The following is an 18,647-nucleotide window of genomic DNA, read 5'->3' as shown; positions in this document are numbered from 1 at the left end:
TTTACATTTCTTCATGTCCCCCTAGAAGCATTTTTAAAGGAGAGAGCCCACAGAATGAAATTTTACAGCTCCATACACTCTTGAATCCTCCATTTCCTGCATATCATGCTGCAACTTTAGTATAATTGACTTTTCTTTGGTGAAGTTGGCTTGTTCTGAAGCTGGCACCTCATGCTGAAGAGCAGTGTGCCTGTGTGACCCTGATGTGGTTTTGCAAGTGTGATAACACTTAGCTTTGCTAATGTTACACACACTCTGGAGTTCTTTTCATCCTTACTGTGTGCATTGAAATGCTTTGTCTTGTCATTGTGACTTCAGACATCTTAGAAAGCTTGAACTTCTTCCCGAAGGTGGACTAAAGGTGTGTTTATTACATTTTAATTGCAAAAAATTGAAACATCTTCATTAAAGTTCCTTAAAGGGGCGAGGAGAGATCTGAATGTCTAAGCTTTCTCTGGGACATAATATGTGAACAAATACCTGTGTTTTTCAAAGGGTTGTTTTAATGAGATGTTTTGAAATTTTTTTGAGAAATGACTGATTGGAGGGCAGGGGTCTGAGATGGGGTGTAAAAATGTACTTCAGCTGCAATTTTAGGAGTATGTTTCATCCTACATTGTAAGATATCTGCATTTAAGGAAAATCTTTTGTTTTAACACACTTGCTTGCCTTTTTAAAAGAAATATACACTTGGGCAAGGAGGGTATAGGGGTAGGAAGGATAGTAGAATGAATCAGGCATTATTACCCTGTGTACATACATAACTATATGACCAGTGGGATTCTACATCACATACAACCAGAAGAATGAGAAATTATACTCCATTACATATGATATATCAAATGTGTTTACTGTCATGTATAACTAATTAAAGCAAAAACAAAAAAGGTGGCTGGAGATGTGGTTCAGTGGGTAAGTGTCCTGGATTCAGTCCCTGGTACAAAAAAAAAACAAACATAAAAGTAATGCACATTCAGAATTTTGGAATTCAAGAACCCCTGAGAGAATTGAAGTCCTTCAGCTTATTTATTAAATATTTTCTTTGATCATATCATTCACTTTTAATAGTTACCAGAATTTAAATTATGTATTCATAGAGAGAAGTAAAAGAAGTAGAGAAAACTTCAACTTATTTCCATTTTGTGATGATTAATAAACACACCAATTTAGATATTCTAGGAAACAAAAATTAACTTGGCACCAGAGAATCCCCGATTCCCACTGTTTGATCTTAGAACGCAAGGATCTCAGAGGATGAATTCGAATCAACGAAAAGAAAGCAGTAATAAAGACAAGAAGATTGAGGAGACCCATGGGGTCAAAATGACCCCTGCTCTACAGAGGGCTGGAATGGCCGCCCACAAAGTAAGGGGAAAACTGGAGGCAACATGCTCTTGTTTTTATCTGGTGTCTCCTCCTCTGGCTGAGCTGGGGCTCCTGCTGAGGGAAGAGATATGGAAGGTCCTTTGCTTGTGGATGGCCCTGAGATGTTGCTCTGGGGTGAAGGAGGAAAGTGCCTCACCAGGTGGGGTTGGCCATTCTGGCCTCCCTACCACCATTCGCTGGATCTTGTTGTCTCCGCCTGCAAAATGTGGGCTCTGAACTTAGTGGCTATTAAACACCTGTCCCAGATCCCATGTCTACCTGTGATGAAGGGGTCTCCAAACACCAGGAAAATGAGGAAAATCAATTTATGAAGCTAACTTTATAAACAGGTCTGCTTTTCTACAAAAGAAGTTGAATGGTGGTGGACTGTCCTTTTTAGTACCTAAGTTATAAACATTGTCATGGTTATAAAGTTTTCAGAAATTATGGCAATTGTGTAGGTGACAGTTTGCTTTTTTGGATGCCCTTACTATGCTAATTATTAGTTTTTCTCATGCAATTGAAATTGTACTGGTTTTTTAAACTCATGAAACTTATAAATCTGTAGTGTATAGCATGTGAATTCCATAGGCTAAGTGGTTTGCCCCAAATATTAGACATATGTTTTTATTTTAAAAATGTTGGTTTATTTTTTTTTCTTTGTAAAAGCCAGAGAGTTAATGCCCTGGTTGGTTGTAGTTATTCATATCTTTTTTTGTGGATAACAACAGATCTTATCTCTATGATGGAAGGAGAGAGGTGAGCTAAGTTCTAGGGGTTCTAATTGTGCCCCTTTTCTTTTTATGGATAGAAATTTGCATTGGCACTAGCATGTTATCAGTAGTCACCTGCTGCCATCTCATTAACGAAATGCAGCTGGGGACCAGGTGCCCCTCACCCTATTGTGCCGCTCAGGTGCTTTGAGAAGGTGAAGTGCGGCAGCCAGAACTAGGATGATGTTCCAGAGAAGAAACCAAGAGCTGTTCCCATGTGAATGAGGTCGGCACCCTGGAGTTTTCCTCCACAAAGCAGCCTGTGCTTTAGAGGGCGCTTCACCTTGGCTGACTCCCCTGAGTCAGGCTCTCTGGTTGGGGGCGGGATCAGAGATGGAAATTTATAGTAAAACTTTCGCTAAAATTTCTTGTTTTCAAGTCTTTGAGATAGGAGAAAGGAAAGTTGGATGCATTACTTTTTTGTATCTTTATAGTTGTTCATTTTCTAAAATTACGACTTGGTTTTAGGAATTTGCAGAATTAAATGCTAGGATGCAAAAGCCTTCATATTTCCAGTGGGTATAGGTAACCAACTAGTAATTACTGAGACACCTTCAGTCAATCACGCAGACAGCAATGGTGCCAAACCTCTGAAACTGAACATCAGTACTCAGCATTTTGGGTTGAGAACACAGCCATAGAGAAGTCATTTTACCCCAGTGATCTGTAGTGTTGTGTCCACATACTTCAGTACCCTGGCAACTTAACCTTCTGTCTTCCCTGGGGAATTTCCCATGCCATCTTGGTAAAGGGACTGTTTGCAAAGCCTGGTACAACTTTAGAATTACACACATGTTGGAAATAATGATCTGAGACAGCATAATATCTCAAATTCATAACCTTTCTGCTTTGAAATGGGTCAGAACCTGTTTCTACACCAGTATAATCTATGGATTTCCAACATTAGAGAAGGGTGGAAGTTGAACATTTAACAAGACAGCATTTCAGAACCTCTTGCTCTGCTCAGGGTTTCAATTTTGTGGGGGTCTTGACTCCATGTTCATCTTCAGCATCCTACCCAGGAAGGCCTAACTTCCTGAACAGATGCTAAGGGCCTGGGAGCAGTCTAAGCAGCGGAAAGAAGCCACATTTCTCTGACCCTACACAGATGACCCTGGTTGCCAGAAGAATGAGCAACTACTGTCTCCCAGTTCATTGTTCCTTCCAGGCAACCTCTTGGAAGCATAGGGTAGGTGAAGAAACAGGGATACAACCCATGATTTATTTGCTCATTTCAGTCCAAATCAGTGTGCAAGAAACAGAATTTCCCGACACTCTCAAGATGTTAACCCATTATATGAAGCTCCAACTCCTCCTCTCATTGCCTCAGTCTTTTCCTGTGGCACAGATCCCTTCTGAACTCCTTGTCGTCTCTCTCCCCACGTAAAGCTACCTAGGTCATGATCACCTCACCTCTAACTCTACTAATTTCAATTGCAATTCTTTATTAGATTGACCTGTTCCCAGGGCAAAGGGGCATGTTAAGTTCATGGTGTTAAATCTCTGGTCCTAACAGATCCAATTCCAACTAGTTTCTTATCTTATCTAAATTTTTGTGTTTACAGGAATTTAGAACATTCTTCAGTTCTGCCAGTCAGTTTCTCCCATTTGTCTGTCAATCCAAATTTCTGGATACATTGACGCATATGTTTTTATGGACATATTAACTAGATTTTAATGATCTTTACATCCTTTGGTATTTTTTTTCTTATGCATAGTTTATATCACTCAACATTTGGAAAGACAAGTATTTCCAAAGGTATCCCTGTGTATAAGAGGAACCAACTTATGTCTACCCTTTTTATTTTACTTATGGTATTCTGTCACTGAAATGTAATTCTAACAGAAGAAAAACAACTTCTATTATTTTGATTTGTTACACCAAACTATTTTAAAAGTCAGTTTCTTCAATCCTTTCTTCCAAAGAATGTTCCAAGTGCTATATCTTACAAAACATGCCAAAATGGTCAAGCTATCTCCATATTTCACATTACCCCATGTTTTGTCCAATAGGGTCTACTTCAGTTTACCCTCAAGTTCTATCACAAAACAGAGGTAATCTACCTTCAGAGGATCCTGTTTTTTAACATGCATACATATGTGTAGCCCTCCAAAGCAAAAGATTTACATAGCTAGAAGATCTGTTTTATAATCACAAACTTGATCAGGAAAAGTATCTCTGGCCAAGTCCAATTTTTTGTGACAAATCCCAGTGGGTTCCCAAGAAGGAGGATGCCGAGTCAGATAATATGCCATCCCTACTGTTCCCAGAGCTCCTGAAGCTAGTTCCAGCTGGCTTTAGACCATCCAGTTAGTAACCCAAGAGGCCTTGCACAGCATTCTCTCCCAGATAGATCTGCAATTTTACAGACTGACTTAAAAACTTAAAGTGACCACCAACAAGAGAAAACCAGGATCACTATACTAATGAAATTGATGTCAAAAACCAAACACAATATCCCACATTCTGAATAGCCTTTCTAATTTACCACCTTATTTTATAGTCTTAGAATGATTTACAAATTCTGTACTATCATAATTTGAACCAAGAATTCGCTGTAAGATTATATTGGAAACGCACACATGTAGTAGAGTAGCCATTTCATACCATGTGTCACCACACCCCTGCTTCAGTATCATCTTAGAATCACTTCTCTCTTAAAATATGTTCCAAAATACAGGCATCATTCTCTCCTGGGTGCTCAGACCTTCCCTGTTTGAGCCAAGGGAGCTTTATTAACTTATCACTGATGTCTCTGAGCAATAAGGGCAACCCAGGCCTATCTGAATTTTTCAGTCACAAGACGTGAAATTGGATAACTCTTTAATATCCCTGGTTCCATTTCACAGAATAATATTAGAGAACAAATTCTGGCATTAGGGATGCCTGTGTCATTGCTCCTGCCATAACCAGTCAGTCTGACCTGACATGAGTGACATGAGATTGGAGGAGATACCAGTACGATACCAAAAGAGAAGCAATATAAATCACCCTCGTGAGAGAACGAGACTTTATTTTTATGAAGAACATAAATTTAACCTTCACAATGGTGATCCCAATGTGTTTCTAGCCTCTCTCTTTTCCCCTGCCTTACTTAAATATGAAAACTTACTCAGCCATTTTGCTCTCTGAGGTAACAGTCTTCCTAGGGTCCACAGCTGTATTGTACTGTGCTGCTTTTTCTCCACTCACTCATTTTAAAAGCACACTATGCCTACAGTGTGTCCTTTCCAATCTCTTATTTCAGGGCACGGTTTTCTAGGGTCTCAAGGAGGATTTTCTTCCTTGATTCCCATGATATCTGCATATGTGGATATTGACAGTGATGGGTTTCCAGTGATTTGTACAAGCTACTCTGGCTCAGATCAGTCAGTCTGTCCCTGGAGGACCATCACAAACAGCTTCTCTTAGATAACATGCTTGCTTCTTTAGGTTTCTGAAGATCACACCCAGTCAGCAGTGATTCCTCCAGGTGGAAAGAGCAGAGATACTGCCATGTTCTTTTCTGTACCATGTTCTTGCATTACATCAGTGATGCCCACCATGTCCCCTGGAAAATGATTGGCTTATTTTCCCCATCTATTGGAGAAGACAAACATGAACACAACTAGTTTGAGTTTTATTAATCTTGTAGGAATTTTTTCCCCCACATTGTGAACCATAGTGGGTGTTTTTGAGTTAGCCTTCCTCTTGCTCTCGCAGGTGCTCCGTGGGTGCTCCTTTTAATATGCTTTCCTTCCTCACCACGGTGTCTTGTGACTCGGGGGAAGTCAGGTTTTGCTGTCAGACCAGTAGGTTACCCTCCCAATGTCAGTGTGATAAATTTGCTTCCTGCACAAAGGGAAGAAAATAGATCAGATGAGGCTTGCTCTGTTTAAGTCCCAGCTTCCATTCACCAATCAGCAGATGACACTTAAAAAAAAGTATTTTTTTTTTTTTTTTAATCTAAAAGAACTAGCAGTGGGCAAACAGTTGGACCTATGCCAGGCCTCGGAAAGGTGGGCTTTTGAAAGCAGCTGTGTCTAACTGCACCAGTGTTAGATGTTCACAACTCTGAGTGACGCTAGACCTGCAGATGCAGAGAAAGGTGAGACAGGGTAAATAAGAACGAAGACTACTGAGGTGCACCCTGAAGGGACCTGAAGGACATAGAAACCAGAGTGAGGACAGAAGATCTGAGGTGACCGATCCTGGGGGGGACATGACCAAGCAGTGTGTAGACACAGGGCTTATCCTTGTCCCCGAAACTGCTCTGTTTTTGAAATTAACTCCATCTCTTCCCAGGTCCTGTAGAGTCCAGGTAGGTGAGGAAGAAGGTCCACACTGCCTGTGAGGCAGTTCAGGAAGGGTCTAGGTGACCATCAGTATTGTGAGGATAGGTGAATCATGATTATCAGGAGGGTCTGGACCTCTTTCTGTGTCAAGCTGGAGTTGTCTAGAGTCCTAACCACACACAGGTTTTGAGGTAGGGATTTATGTCTTTCCATCTGTCACACGTATGATAGCAGAGCTGAAAGAGTGAACATCCCTAAAGCTGTTGAAGTTAAGGGGAAGTGGTCATTTGTTCTTTGCTTCTGTGAGGATTCTGGAGAAATACTAAAAGGAAAGTTAATGTGGGACCAGAAGATGCTTCTGAGAGCAGAGAAGTACTTGCTGACCATAACATCATACTGATTCCTGAGGTGCAGGGTCCAATGTGGCTGTGAAAGTCCCCAGAGGGAACACTGTCAAGCCTGGCTGTGCATCAGAATTTCCAGAGAGCCCAGGTCCCACCACAGACCAACAAATCAATCTTAGGAAAGTGGCCCAGAATTCTGTGTTGCATTTTTCTTAGTTTGTGTTCATTTTAAAAACTCTACTAGTGATCCTGGTTTGTAACTGGGACCAAGGGCCACTTCTCTAGAACGAGTCCAAGTGAAATTCAGGAGCGTGAGGTGTAGCCCGGGGAACAACTGGTCCATGGACAGGTACAAAGTGTCAGGAGGACCTGTTTTCCTTTCCACCCACAGACCCACATGTACATGGAGCCCCTGAGAATCAGCTTCTCTACCCAAGGCCATTGCATACACTTCACAGAGGAAATCAAGCTTAGGAAGAGAAACTTGGCCTCAGGCTTATTATGTGGATGTAGAGAGAGCAGGATGAATCAGTCTACATAATCATAGTTGGGACCAGGACAACAAAGATAGAAGGATGGCAATGGAGAGAGTGATACAGAACATCCAGGTGGAGGGGGGAAATCTGTAGGTTCAGGGAATACAGAAAAGAGAGAAACAGACTATAATCGATTCCATTACCTCCTTTATAGCTCACACAGGTAGAGGTGTTTGCACACAGTAGGACTCAGCATGGGTTGTATGATTAAAAACTTACTCCTACTTTAATTTAAATCCCCAGAATGAACAGTGATTTTTTTAACAAAGAAATAGTAGTGATACTGTTTATTTTATCATGTCAAAGTAATCTGACCTTTCAAATGTTAGGCTCTCTGTAGGAAATTTTCATTGTACATTACATTTGGTGAAAACAAGTAATAAGACTAAGTCCTTGGTCTTGACTCTGTAGGACCATTGGTCCATCATTTCATCAGAGATCCGATAAATTATAAGGAGAATTGGTGCTTCATATAAAAACCAGAGCAGTGACTGAAAAACAAACTTTGCTAACAGAGCCCTTTTATGTAAAGAATGAACTCAGAAATATCCAACTCTTAGAAATCCATCTGTTAGCTATGGGAGAGGAGAAAAAATTCAGAGGGAAAAAAATACCTTATTTTTTTCCAAAGTATACTTGTCATCGGTCTAAATGTCATTAGCAATTAGCACTTGGGCAAATCTCTCCTGTTGATTTTTAAAAGGCACCATAATAAGAAACATGTGTCAAAGCTGCTTCTTTGTCTGCCTAGCTTTCCAGTAGCATCTATGCCCAAAGGAAATCACAGATGCATCCTGGATGACCCCAGGCCCAATTTGGAGGCATCTAACAGTCACTGTTGGTGCCCAGTGGAGAGTGCTCATCCTCCTGCTGCATAGGCAGCATCTGAAAAACCCCATGTCTAATAGGGACCTCAGTCATTTAATTTGTTCCACAACTATAGTAGAATGGGACAGAGGATGGGAAGATGGCTGCACAAGTCTATTAGATTCTCATGGGTCAGAAACTGCATTTTGTGTGTGAGTGTACATATGTGGAAGATTGAACCTGGGATTTCACATGTGCTAAACACAACTTCTACCACTGAGCTACCCCAGACCAAAATTCTTATTTTCAAAGACTTAAAAAGCAGGAGATTCCTGTTGTTTTCAGCCAAACAATCATAATTTAAGTGTGCAACGTCCAGGGGCTCCTCCTTCTCATGGCTTTAAGTATCAGAAGAAAGTTCTAACTCTGGGTCACAATCACCGCTACTCTCTGGTCCCCAGCTCACCTGAGCCATTTCAGACTTGACTTACCCAAGGGACCAGATCTTTGCAAAATGGAAGACAGGTAGGTGTTCTCCTGGAATAGAATACCTTGTTGCCAGGCGGGTTTATGCCACAAATGATGCTCATGACCCAGAATTTGTAGTTTCTTAAATTAGGCTCTGGCCTTTCAACTTGTTGTCCTGAAATACTTTCCATGTGGCTGTGAAATCAGTGACATGAACAAAAAGGAGATTGCACAGCCTTCTCATTCAGGAGAAATAATTCTAAGAACTCCCAAGAGGGAGGGTTGGCTGAATTCAATACATTATAAACTGCAGGAATGATAAATTTGGCATTTGGTGTCAGGGAGATGGTCTAGTTTTTGCTTCTGTGTCCCCTTTTTAGTGGCAGTATGTGTACTTAAAAAGTAAAAGAAAGGACAGGAGAATGAGCTGTCTGTGCATGGCTTTTAGAGCATCTTTCCTTCCGTGCTGTGATGTGAGGAGATGGGGCAGCACGGTGGGTATGGGAGGTGGGCCTTCTGGCAGTCAAGGTCACCATGCTATAGGGCAGTGACTGCTCCAGGTTCTTCTGCCATAAGATGCTGTCACTCTTTCTTGAGGGGTGAGGGGTAGCCTGTTAGGCCTCTTAGCCACTGACATTTGGGTCTAGCTTTTCAGGAAGCCAACAACCATCACAACCATTGAATTTGGGGCCCTGGGGTTCTCAGATGCTACCCCTTCCTCTTTTCTGAAGTTTGGTAAAATCTGTCTCCTGATTTTGGTTTTTAATAGTATCCCAAAGGCCTGTAAAAGATGCTGGGAATGTCAGCCCTGTCTGAAGGACCTGTGCTGCCTTGGTTGAGTGCCCCACACTCACTTGAAGACTTTCTTAAGACAGGGGAAGCCTTTGGGGAGTTCCATCAAGCAGCTTTCTCTAGCCAGTGGCTCAGTACCTCTGACTGTTGATTTTTAGGCTTATATTATCCAAATGTTACCAGTAGAAAATCAAGGTGTCAAAAGAATAATACTTTCTGCTTGTGCAGTGTTTTTATACCCCATGGTGGGGAGCCTCAGGGAGTCAGAGATATCTCTGTCCCGCCCAGGAAAAGTAGGCTTTGGCAGCTACCTAAAGAGTGTAGTGTCTGATCAAAAAAAAAAAAGAAGGAAAAAGGAGTGAAGAAGTGAGTTAAGTGTCTTTTTTGGGTTTCACACCAAATTATAGGGAATTCAAGTGACTGTGATGGACCTGTTGAAATCCTGTTGTTTTATTTTCTGGCTCTGCCCTCTCTCTAGTCACGAGCCATACTAATCTGTGCCTGTTCCCCTCTTATCCTTAAACAAGAGTTTCTGAGTTCCTCTGTACTACAACAAAGTTCCTTCATTACTGTCATTGAGGAGGAAATATTATCTTTGTTACTAGGTAGTTGTAATCCAAGACCTGTTTGAAACATGTCCATCAGTTCCCCTGGTGTCATCTGAGTGGGAGAACTACTGTCCAGCCCTATCTGTCCACCTCTCCTAAAAAGTAAGGTTGCTTGAGTGGAGTCTTAGAAGTTTGACCAGAGTGGGTGGTTGTCCAGCCTGTAACAGGTACAGGCATCCACTGGCTGGGTGAGGCTGCCTTGGAAACATGGAAGGGTGGAGAACCAAGTTCCCAGCAAGAAGATTGGGATCCAAAATTAGGAGTCTATAGAGGCAGTCAGAGATGCCACTGGGTTTGGAATGTAAGTATGAATCTCTGTGGCAAAATATTTTTCCTATGGAGTCTTGAACTGAGCCTCAGGAAGCTAAAAGTAGGGACTTGGAAGTGTCCAGAATAAAGGCCAACTCTCTGGGGTTTCCACATCACATCAAGGTAGGACTAGACTCTAGGAGTCAGTGTCTAAAACAACCATGGTAAAAATGCATCTTGGTCTGCCTGAGGTGAGCCAAGCACCTAAGGGTCCTAGAAAATTAACTGCACCCTTGAACAACTGAAGATTTAATGAACAGACAAAATACTTCTCTAGCTTCATTTTTTAATCACATGCAACATATTCTCCCCATCCCCAACAGTACACTTTTTACTGATATTATGACGTGGTACTAGTGTTAAAGAAAAATTTAGAGAAGGGTAAAGCCCAATAGTTCTGTAACCAGCCAAGTAACTATTTTATTTTTATGGGTTTCCTTTTCATCTTTGTGTATATACATGGAATAATTGAAGGTATTTTGTATTATTTTGTATTTTTTTTTAATGGCATGTCTTAGCATCTTTCTGTTTCCACATAGCCTCTGTAATTGCAACTTTAATGGTTGCAGGATAGAGCATCCTAAAGAAGCCCCATGATTTACTAGGCAGTATTCTCTTTTGGATTCTAGGTTCTTTTCAGGGTTTTTTGTTTTGTTGCACTCATTATAATGCTCTTATTGCAACTGTGTGCATATATTTTTGCTTCTCTTGAATTATTCCCAGAAGTAGAATGACTCCTGCAGAGGTTATAGACTTCTTTATGGCTCTTTTTATATATTGCTATATTGCCTTGCAGAAGCGATGTACTCAGTGCCACCTTGCACAGGACCACATCAGCTAAACTGCAACTCCAACAGCATTTTCCCTCCATTTGTGCAAATTTCATAGATGTGAAATGATGTATCCAAGTTCCTTAATTGTCATTCCTTTCGTTATGGAAAGAGATTAAAATCTTTTCCATATGTTTTAATTTTATTCTGATATGAATCATTTATTCATATCTTTGCCTACTTGTTTATTCGAGGCTTGGTGTTTTACTACATTTCAATGAGATATTAACTCTGTCATAGCGATAGTCTTTCTGTAGCCTATCAAATGTTGGCATTTCCATTGTTCCAAAGTTCAATAATTTAGGCACAATCATATTTCTTTTATTTCCTGTGAATGCGCTTGTTATTTTGAAGCGTGGATAAGTATTAAGTCTATAAGGAATATAGACTATTCTATTACATGCTGGTTGTTCTAGAATTCAATTTTAAAATGAAATATTTAATTCTCTTATCCATGCAGAATCTTATGTTCTTATCTTCTTATGTTTCCTGTGGCTCTTACTGAATGCTTTTCTGATTTGCTATCCATACATCAGAGACGTGCGCTTAATAATCCTAGCTTTCCATTGTTGTGCTGAAAATCTGGTTTATCAAATGCTACATTTTCATATGGTCAAATCTGTTTATCAGCTGAATCCATACAAGAATGAATTAATTTTGCTTCATGTCATTTCTTAAAACTCGGTTTCTTCTTAGAATAAAAATTTATTACTGTTTATATTTCCAGATTAATCACAGTTGAATTCCAAAGTACCTTATTTGAATTTTAATTAAAACTACAGTAAAACTATAAGTGAAGTTTAAGAGGATAGACATTCACAAATAGTAATATCCTCTTTCTGTAACAAAATATACCTTTTCATGTCATCAACTCAAATTTTATACAGTAAAGATTTTAGTTTCCTTTTAAAGACTCCACTCATGTAAGTAAATACCTAAAAACCTAATGTTTTGTAGTAACCATGAGTAGAACCTTTCATGAATTCATTATTATGAAAGGACATGGAAACCTGGGCAATGTAAAGGGTTGCCATATTCTGGCAATGTTATGTGACCTAGAACTTCGTTCTTTGATGGCCAAAGAATGGAACAGAAGTGGGATAAAAAAGAGAATTATAGGACACAGACGAATGTCCAGAAAACAATAGCATAGCCTGCCTGTAAGACCTCCCAGAAACACAGCCCCTGAAGTTTGGTGGATTATTAAATATAGTAAGAAACCTTCCTGGGACCCCAGAGTGCTTCTTAGAGCCTAGACTCCCAAAATGGAATTTAGTTTCTAGATCATAAAATAAGATGGTTTAGAGATCTAACAACTCTTGAAGCATTTATGTGTGGCTGGCTAGAAGGTGAGTCTCCCCCTCCTCAGTTGCTATATCTGGTTGACCTTACTGGGAGGCAGTATCCTCTGGGAACATTAAAAAGAAATGTCAGTGATGGAAATTAATCTTGAAATTACAGGTGAGATGATTGAATTAATGATCTAGTAGAACATTTTTCTTCTGTACATGGCATCAGGTCCTTTTACCAGTTTTTCCCTGACCAATCCCCATCCTATAAAGTTATATCAAATATTCTCCTTCTTCCAATGATGACAGACAAGCTCACTAAGAGCAGGGACAGTATCACCATCCCAGGAAAGTTTCATATCTTGAGGTCTGGACCTCCTCACGTGAACAGATGCACATCATCTTCCATGCATCTTTCCTCAAAAATTATTCCAGAATTGGTCTTCAGTAGTGAAAAGTAGTAGAATTTATTGTTTGCCCCAAGTTTGAATCCAAACTCCCTACTTACAAGCCAACCATGGAAAGTTTCTTAAATTCTCTGTACCTTTTCTTTCCTATTTGCCAAATGGAGGCAGAAGGACCATATCTTCTAATTATTTATTCATTCATTTAGGAAATATTTAATATGTATCTCCTATGTACCAGCCACTGATAAAAATTATATTGATAGGACAGAAGACACAGCATGAAGCTGATATTCTAGGGAAGAGAGGGTACATATACATCAAAAATAACTTATGAATTCATATCAGCTAATGATGTCATGAGAAATAATAAAGCAGAAAATTGTGATAGAGTAAGAATAACATTTTTGTTTTGTTTTGGAAACAGTGGTCAGAGAAGACTTCTCTAATGGGATATCTGAGCACAGAAGTGAATAAAGGATGGAAACTAGCTGTGAGATTATTCAGGGAAGAGCATCCTAGGCAGAGGGAAACATATGTGCAAAGGCACTGTGGAAGAAGCATGTTTGTCTAAAATATAGTGGAAGACCAGTGTGACTGGAGCAGGAGTTATGAGGAGCATGCTACTGGTAGGTGAAGTCAGAGAGGTGTGAGGCCACCAGATCATGGAGGGTAGCGTTCAGCAAGTTACAACCAGCCAGTCAAATCCAGCTTACTCCCTGTTTACATACACTCTCAGGTTTAAGAATGGCTTTGAATTTCTAGAAGGGGGAGTGGGAGAGAACTACATTACAGTGATTTATGTGGCCCACAAAGTCTAAAATACTTGCTACCTGGCTTCTTAAAGAGTTTGCCAACTCCTGATGCAGGGTCTTAGCGTCCCATAGGGAGGACTTTATGACTTCTAAGTGGCATTGAAAGCCCCTGGGTGGGGGGGTGAGCACGAAAGTAATATGATGTGATTGACAGATTTAAAAGTGACTCTAGCTGCCCTATTAGCTTGCACCATACCAGGAGGAAAGCCAGGGCAGGGAGCACAGTAAGGAGGCCACTATCATTGTTCAGGTGAGACCCAGGCATGGGATGACTACACTGGTAGCAGCAGGGTACCGGGTGGTTAGATGCAGAATATATCTTGAAGGAGGCATTAAAAGTTGCTTTGGATTGAGTGTGTGACATGAGGGAAAGGAGGAAGTATAAGGGAAAACTCAAAATTTTAGGTCTATTCACCCCTCCTAATGTTGCCATAGAAACCTAAGGAGAAAATCATCCTTTCTGCCCCCAGGCTTGACCCCTCCATTAATCCACCATTTTTCAGACTGAGTTCTTTTGATCTTGATACCATCTTTTCAAAAATCTACTTGTGTCCCTTAGTCATTGAACAGGGACACACACACACCCTCCCCACTGAGCCAGTTGGTCTTAGCTCAACATAACCTTGCCACCCTACAACGGCTCTCTCCAGCTGCTCCCATTCACCAACCCCAGTGCTAACCAAAGAGTGATCTGCGTGTTCCCACGTGTGAGCCATAGCTTCCACTTCCAGGCCCTCACTTGGGTGGGTTCCTTTCTTCCCTTCAGTTTACGTCAGTAGTTTGTGGTGGTCTACCCTTTCAATAACGTTTTCCCTCAGTGCACTCTTTTTACCTTCCTAGGCTATTCCAGTCCTCTGTGTTTCACCTCTTTTAATAGACATACTGTTTATATTTGTACTACAATTTCTTTAAAAAAATTTTTTTAGATGTTGATGGACCTTTATTTTATTCAGTTATTTATATGTGGTGCTGAGACTTGATCCCAGTGCCTCACACATGCTTGGCAAATGCTCTACCACTGAGCCACAATCTCAGCTCTGTACTACGATTTTTTTAACATCATTCTTATATCTATCCCTACCAAACTACAGAAAAGAAGACAGTGTAGCATATGATTAATTTCCCTTGCTTTGTTGAGTCCCAACTCTGCACTTGGAACCCATATGATTTTGAGCAAGTTACTTTTATCTCTTGAAGACACAGTTTGTATAGATGTAAAATGGGAATGATTACCATAGTCATTTTGCAGCACTAATTAAGAAGATAAAATGAGGTGATTTGTGGATACCACTTAGCACAGTTCTGTGTCTGTTTAGAGCTCATTAAGTCCAAGCTCTGTCAGTTGTACCCACTCTGTGAAGGAGCTAAGAAAGTGGCTCCTGTCCTGTTCTTACTGTGCTGTGTACATTGATTTTGCACACAGTAGGCAAATGAGTGTGTTTCATAAAGAGCAAGAGCCAGACAAGTTCAGGATCTGTCATTAACCCCATGTTCCTTTCCCACTGCCACATCATGTTGATACATAAGACAAGCTACTTACCCTCTTTCAGCATCATATTCCTGACACATAAGGTGGGAGAAATCACTCCTACTTTGAGAAGTTGTGAGGATGAGCTGTGGTGGTCTGTAAAGCACCTGATCTGTATCATGTGCCCTATGGTAGCAATACCATGATGATTATCAAAGTCTCTGCAGAGAAAATTCCCTATTATAGCATTGAAGAATGATTGCTCCCTTAAAGGCAGTGGTTCTCAAATCTTCTTGTTCCAGCAGCATCAGCATCAGCTGGACCCTGTTAGAAATGGAGCAAACACTGTGGAGTCCAATTGATTCTGAAGTCCAACAGCATTTACAGACTACTGCCTTACAGGAGGGAGGACCTGAAGTGTGAAGGCTCCAGGATTCTGCACAGTGACTTCTCATTCAATCCCAGTGGGGGCACTGAAGTTCCTCTGCTTGTCTGGTGACACCATAAGGAGAGACCTGAGGGCCCAGAGATGTTTCCAGTAGTACCAGAGAAAGAGAGGCACTCACATTCCTCAGAGCTACTTTTTGGGGTCACCAACTCTTGACTTTTTATGATTAGAGAGTTAATAGGAACACAGAAGAATTGGAGGATGGTGTGACCCAGGGTTAATAGCAGAAAATGTAATTTAGTTGGTTCAGTTTAAAACATAGGTCTGGTTTGAGAGTATGCACCCCCAACATAAGACTTCAGGAACCTCTGAGGATACATCGGTTAACTTGTAAGAATACAAGCATGTAGGGACAATTTCGTTTAGACTGACAAGATGTGAAAATTATTTAGTATGTCTAATTTTAATGTAAGGTGTTGACACATTTGTAAATACAGAAGCTGAAGTTACCGCAAATTATTTCAAGAAACTTGGAAATATTGTGAAGAGCATTGAAATTCCTACAAAGTATTAAAATCTGGAGAACATTTTAAATATCTCCATTGCTGTGGGGGGAAAAAAAGCACAGCCGCTTTTATATTTAGTTATCAGCTTTTTTGGAACATGATACCACGTTTATCTTTTTTCTCCTCTTTAGGCTCATTGTATGACATGAAAAACCATCTCTTTGACAGAATGATTCTGTTAATCCAAGTAGAGTTGAAATAGAGTTACTCAAGGACTTAGCCAGACATCCGTCACATCTCCCTGCTGCCTGATTCCCCTCCTCCACGATGCTCAGTACTGTGACTGGAGGGGACCCTCCAGATGGGACAGAACCTCAAGCTGCTGGGCTGCTGGGCTGCACAATTGAATTAAGGGACTGCATAAAAGATGGATTTGGCCTATAAAAAGATAGTGTTGGAATTTCTCTTGATAATTTTTGTCTCAGGCTTTGGATTCTCTGTGCAAGTTTGGGGAGAGCAGAGCCCTCCTATAAGGGTTGTTCAATCAAAAACTTTTGACTGGGTCAGGTTGGCCAGAGAGGTAAGAGATGAGAAGTGTTGATGCTAAAATATTCTAGATTTTCCTGCAGGTTTCAGCTTTCCATGCTGCCTACTTAGCTCTAACTAGAATAAATTATAGTTTTGTCTCATATACTACTCAGTTCAGGATAATTACATGTGAGTCAGATTAAAGGAAAAAATAAACAGACACCAACAGCTTTTTTGTTGGGCCATCTTCTTCTCTTCCCTCTCTACACTCTTTGGGAGCCCCTGAGCACATGGCCACAGTGGAGCTGCATGGTAAGGTGGACAGGACACCCAGATGGTCTCTCAAGCAGAGCATCTCTTTCTGCTTAACTAGTTCCCCTTTAAAATCCAGAATTTCAGAGCCGTCCCTCATTGGTGAGATCTGTTTAAAAGGACCCATTTAAGTGAGTGGGTAGAAGTCATGGGTCTGGAAAGGGAAAAAGGACTCTATGACGCAGAACGTGCATGCGCGCACGCCTGCCAGCCAGCCATCCTCCTGTCACTAGGCTGAGGTCACATCATATTTGTTTCACTTTCTCACTCTGAAGGCTTCTGAGAAGTTTCAAAGGAAGGTAAGCAGCACCTCTCTCATTCCTGTGCTTTTCTGGTAGAACAGCTCTGGGTTTCTGCTCATCCTGGGCAGGGGCCATTTCTGAGAAGAGGCGTGGTCCCCATACTCTCTCCCTAGGGTGTTGCATGGCCGTGGTCACAAGCCTTCTTCCACCCATCAGCCCGATGCTCGCTTCTGGAATGAACTCCTTGGGAGCCTTGCAATAAGTCTTTTCCTTGGAGTCTATCTCTCAGAATTTTTGTGTTGCTTTGCTGTCAGAGAAGCCACATCTGGCACATGCTGACCTTTTCCCTCCTCATTCCCGCAGGCAGCACAAGGGGGTGGCCACAGGACCCTGCTCTATGGCCACGCAATTCTCCTGAGGCACTCTTTCAGCGGAATGGTAAGCACTCCTGTTTGTCGACTTTCACCAGTCAAGGAAGAGGAAAAAGATGAAGGGAAGAAACCGGTCACTCCAAGTTACCCTTTGGAACAATTTGGAATATGAACAACTACAGTACATTATTGTCTTCCTCAATTTTCAATTATGTTTCGTGTTTGCTTAATATCTGATACATACCCACTGCATAAGGAAAATAGCCATGTCTTTTTTTCCTTACTTCACTGAGTCCAATACAACCAAGTACAGTGCTTGGTCATACCAGATGTTCAATAAATATTTGTTGAATTAATGGCTGATCAAGTGAATCATGGAGTAACTGAGTTCTTAAGTATATAAGGATAACCAGCCTAGAAGGAAAAACTAATTGAATGGGATTTTTGTCACATTTTTCCTCTTTTACTTAGCTAAAAGAAATGCAATAATGTTCATGGCCTTCAATCCTGGAAGAAATTGAAGGTATTATGTTAATCCAGAGGTAGGAGGAAGATAAGGGGAAAAGCAGTCCCTCACAGAAAGCTGGTCGGGATATAACTAATCAGGGATTTAGAACCAAAATACCCAAAATGGTGATAACTCAATGTAGCTTGAAAAAATCTTGCAAATTTTTAATAAATATAACTTTTAAATTATGACTATTACAGATCTCTTACGGGAAATATTAAGAATATTATGATCTCAATCAGGTATAATATGCACCAACTCCAATAACATTTACTCTCAGTTCCTGAGTGTATTAAGCTCACTTGCTAGCAAGATAAGGGAGATTTGTCTTCTTTCTCTAGCCCTAGTGGAAAGCTGACACATTAATTCAAGACTTTATTTCACACATTTACACCTGCAGCATGATGCAAAACTCAACTCAAAGCTTGAACTATGAAGTTGTCACAGGATCAGCAGCTGCCTCTTAAATAATTTATTGCCACATTCTTTTTTTCTGAGCACTGGTAAGAAGTTGACCATGTGACCTGAGCATCCATCTGTCCTTCATGGCAAAGCCAGAACAAAAAATGGTCAGTGCACCTGGGGACACTTACCCTGGCGGTTTCTAGCATTGAGAGGTGATGTTCTTTTAGAATCTCTTCTTATCCATAGAGTTAAATAAAACCTTAATACTTCTCTTTTTCCTACCTAAATAGGTTTAGCAAAACTT

General features: G+C 40.7%; 1 protein-coding gene across 1 annotated transcript in view; it reads left to right on the top strand.

The window, feature by feature from the left end:
• RYR3 (ryanodine receptor 3) overlaps positions 1-18,647 on the top strand; it is a 506,360-nt gene that overhangs the window by 190,162 nt on the left and 297,551 nt on the right. Inside the window, 1 exon segment of the mRNA XM_079126345.1 lies at positions 17,423-17,497. Coding sequence (XP_078982471.1) covers positions 17,423-17,497 — 75 coding nt within the window.

This window comes from Sciurus vulgaris, assembly GCF_902686455.1.
Source record: "Sciurus vulgaris genome assembly, chromosome: 2".
Lineage (NCBI taxonomy): Eukaryota > Metazoa > Chordata > Mammalia > Rodentia > Sciuridae > Sciurus > Sciurus vulgaris.
The sequence above is the reverse complement of the archived record's forward strand: the minus strand, read 5'-3'. Positions and strand labels throughout refer to the sequence as shown.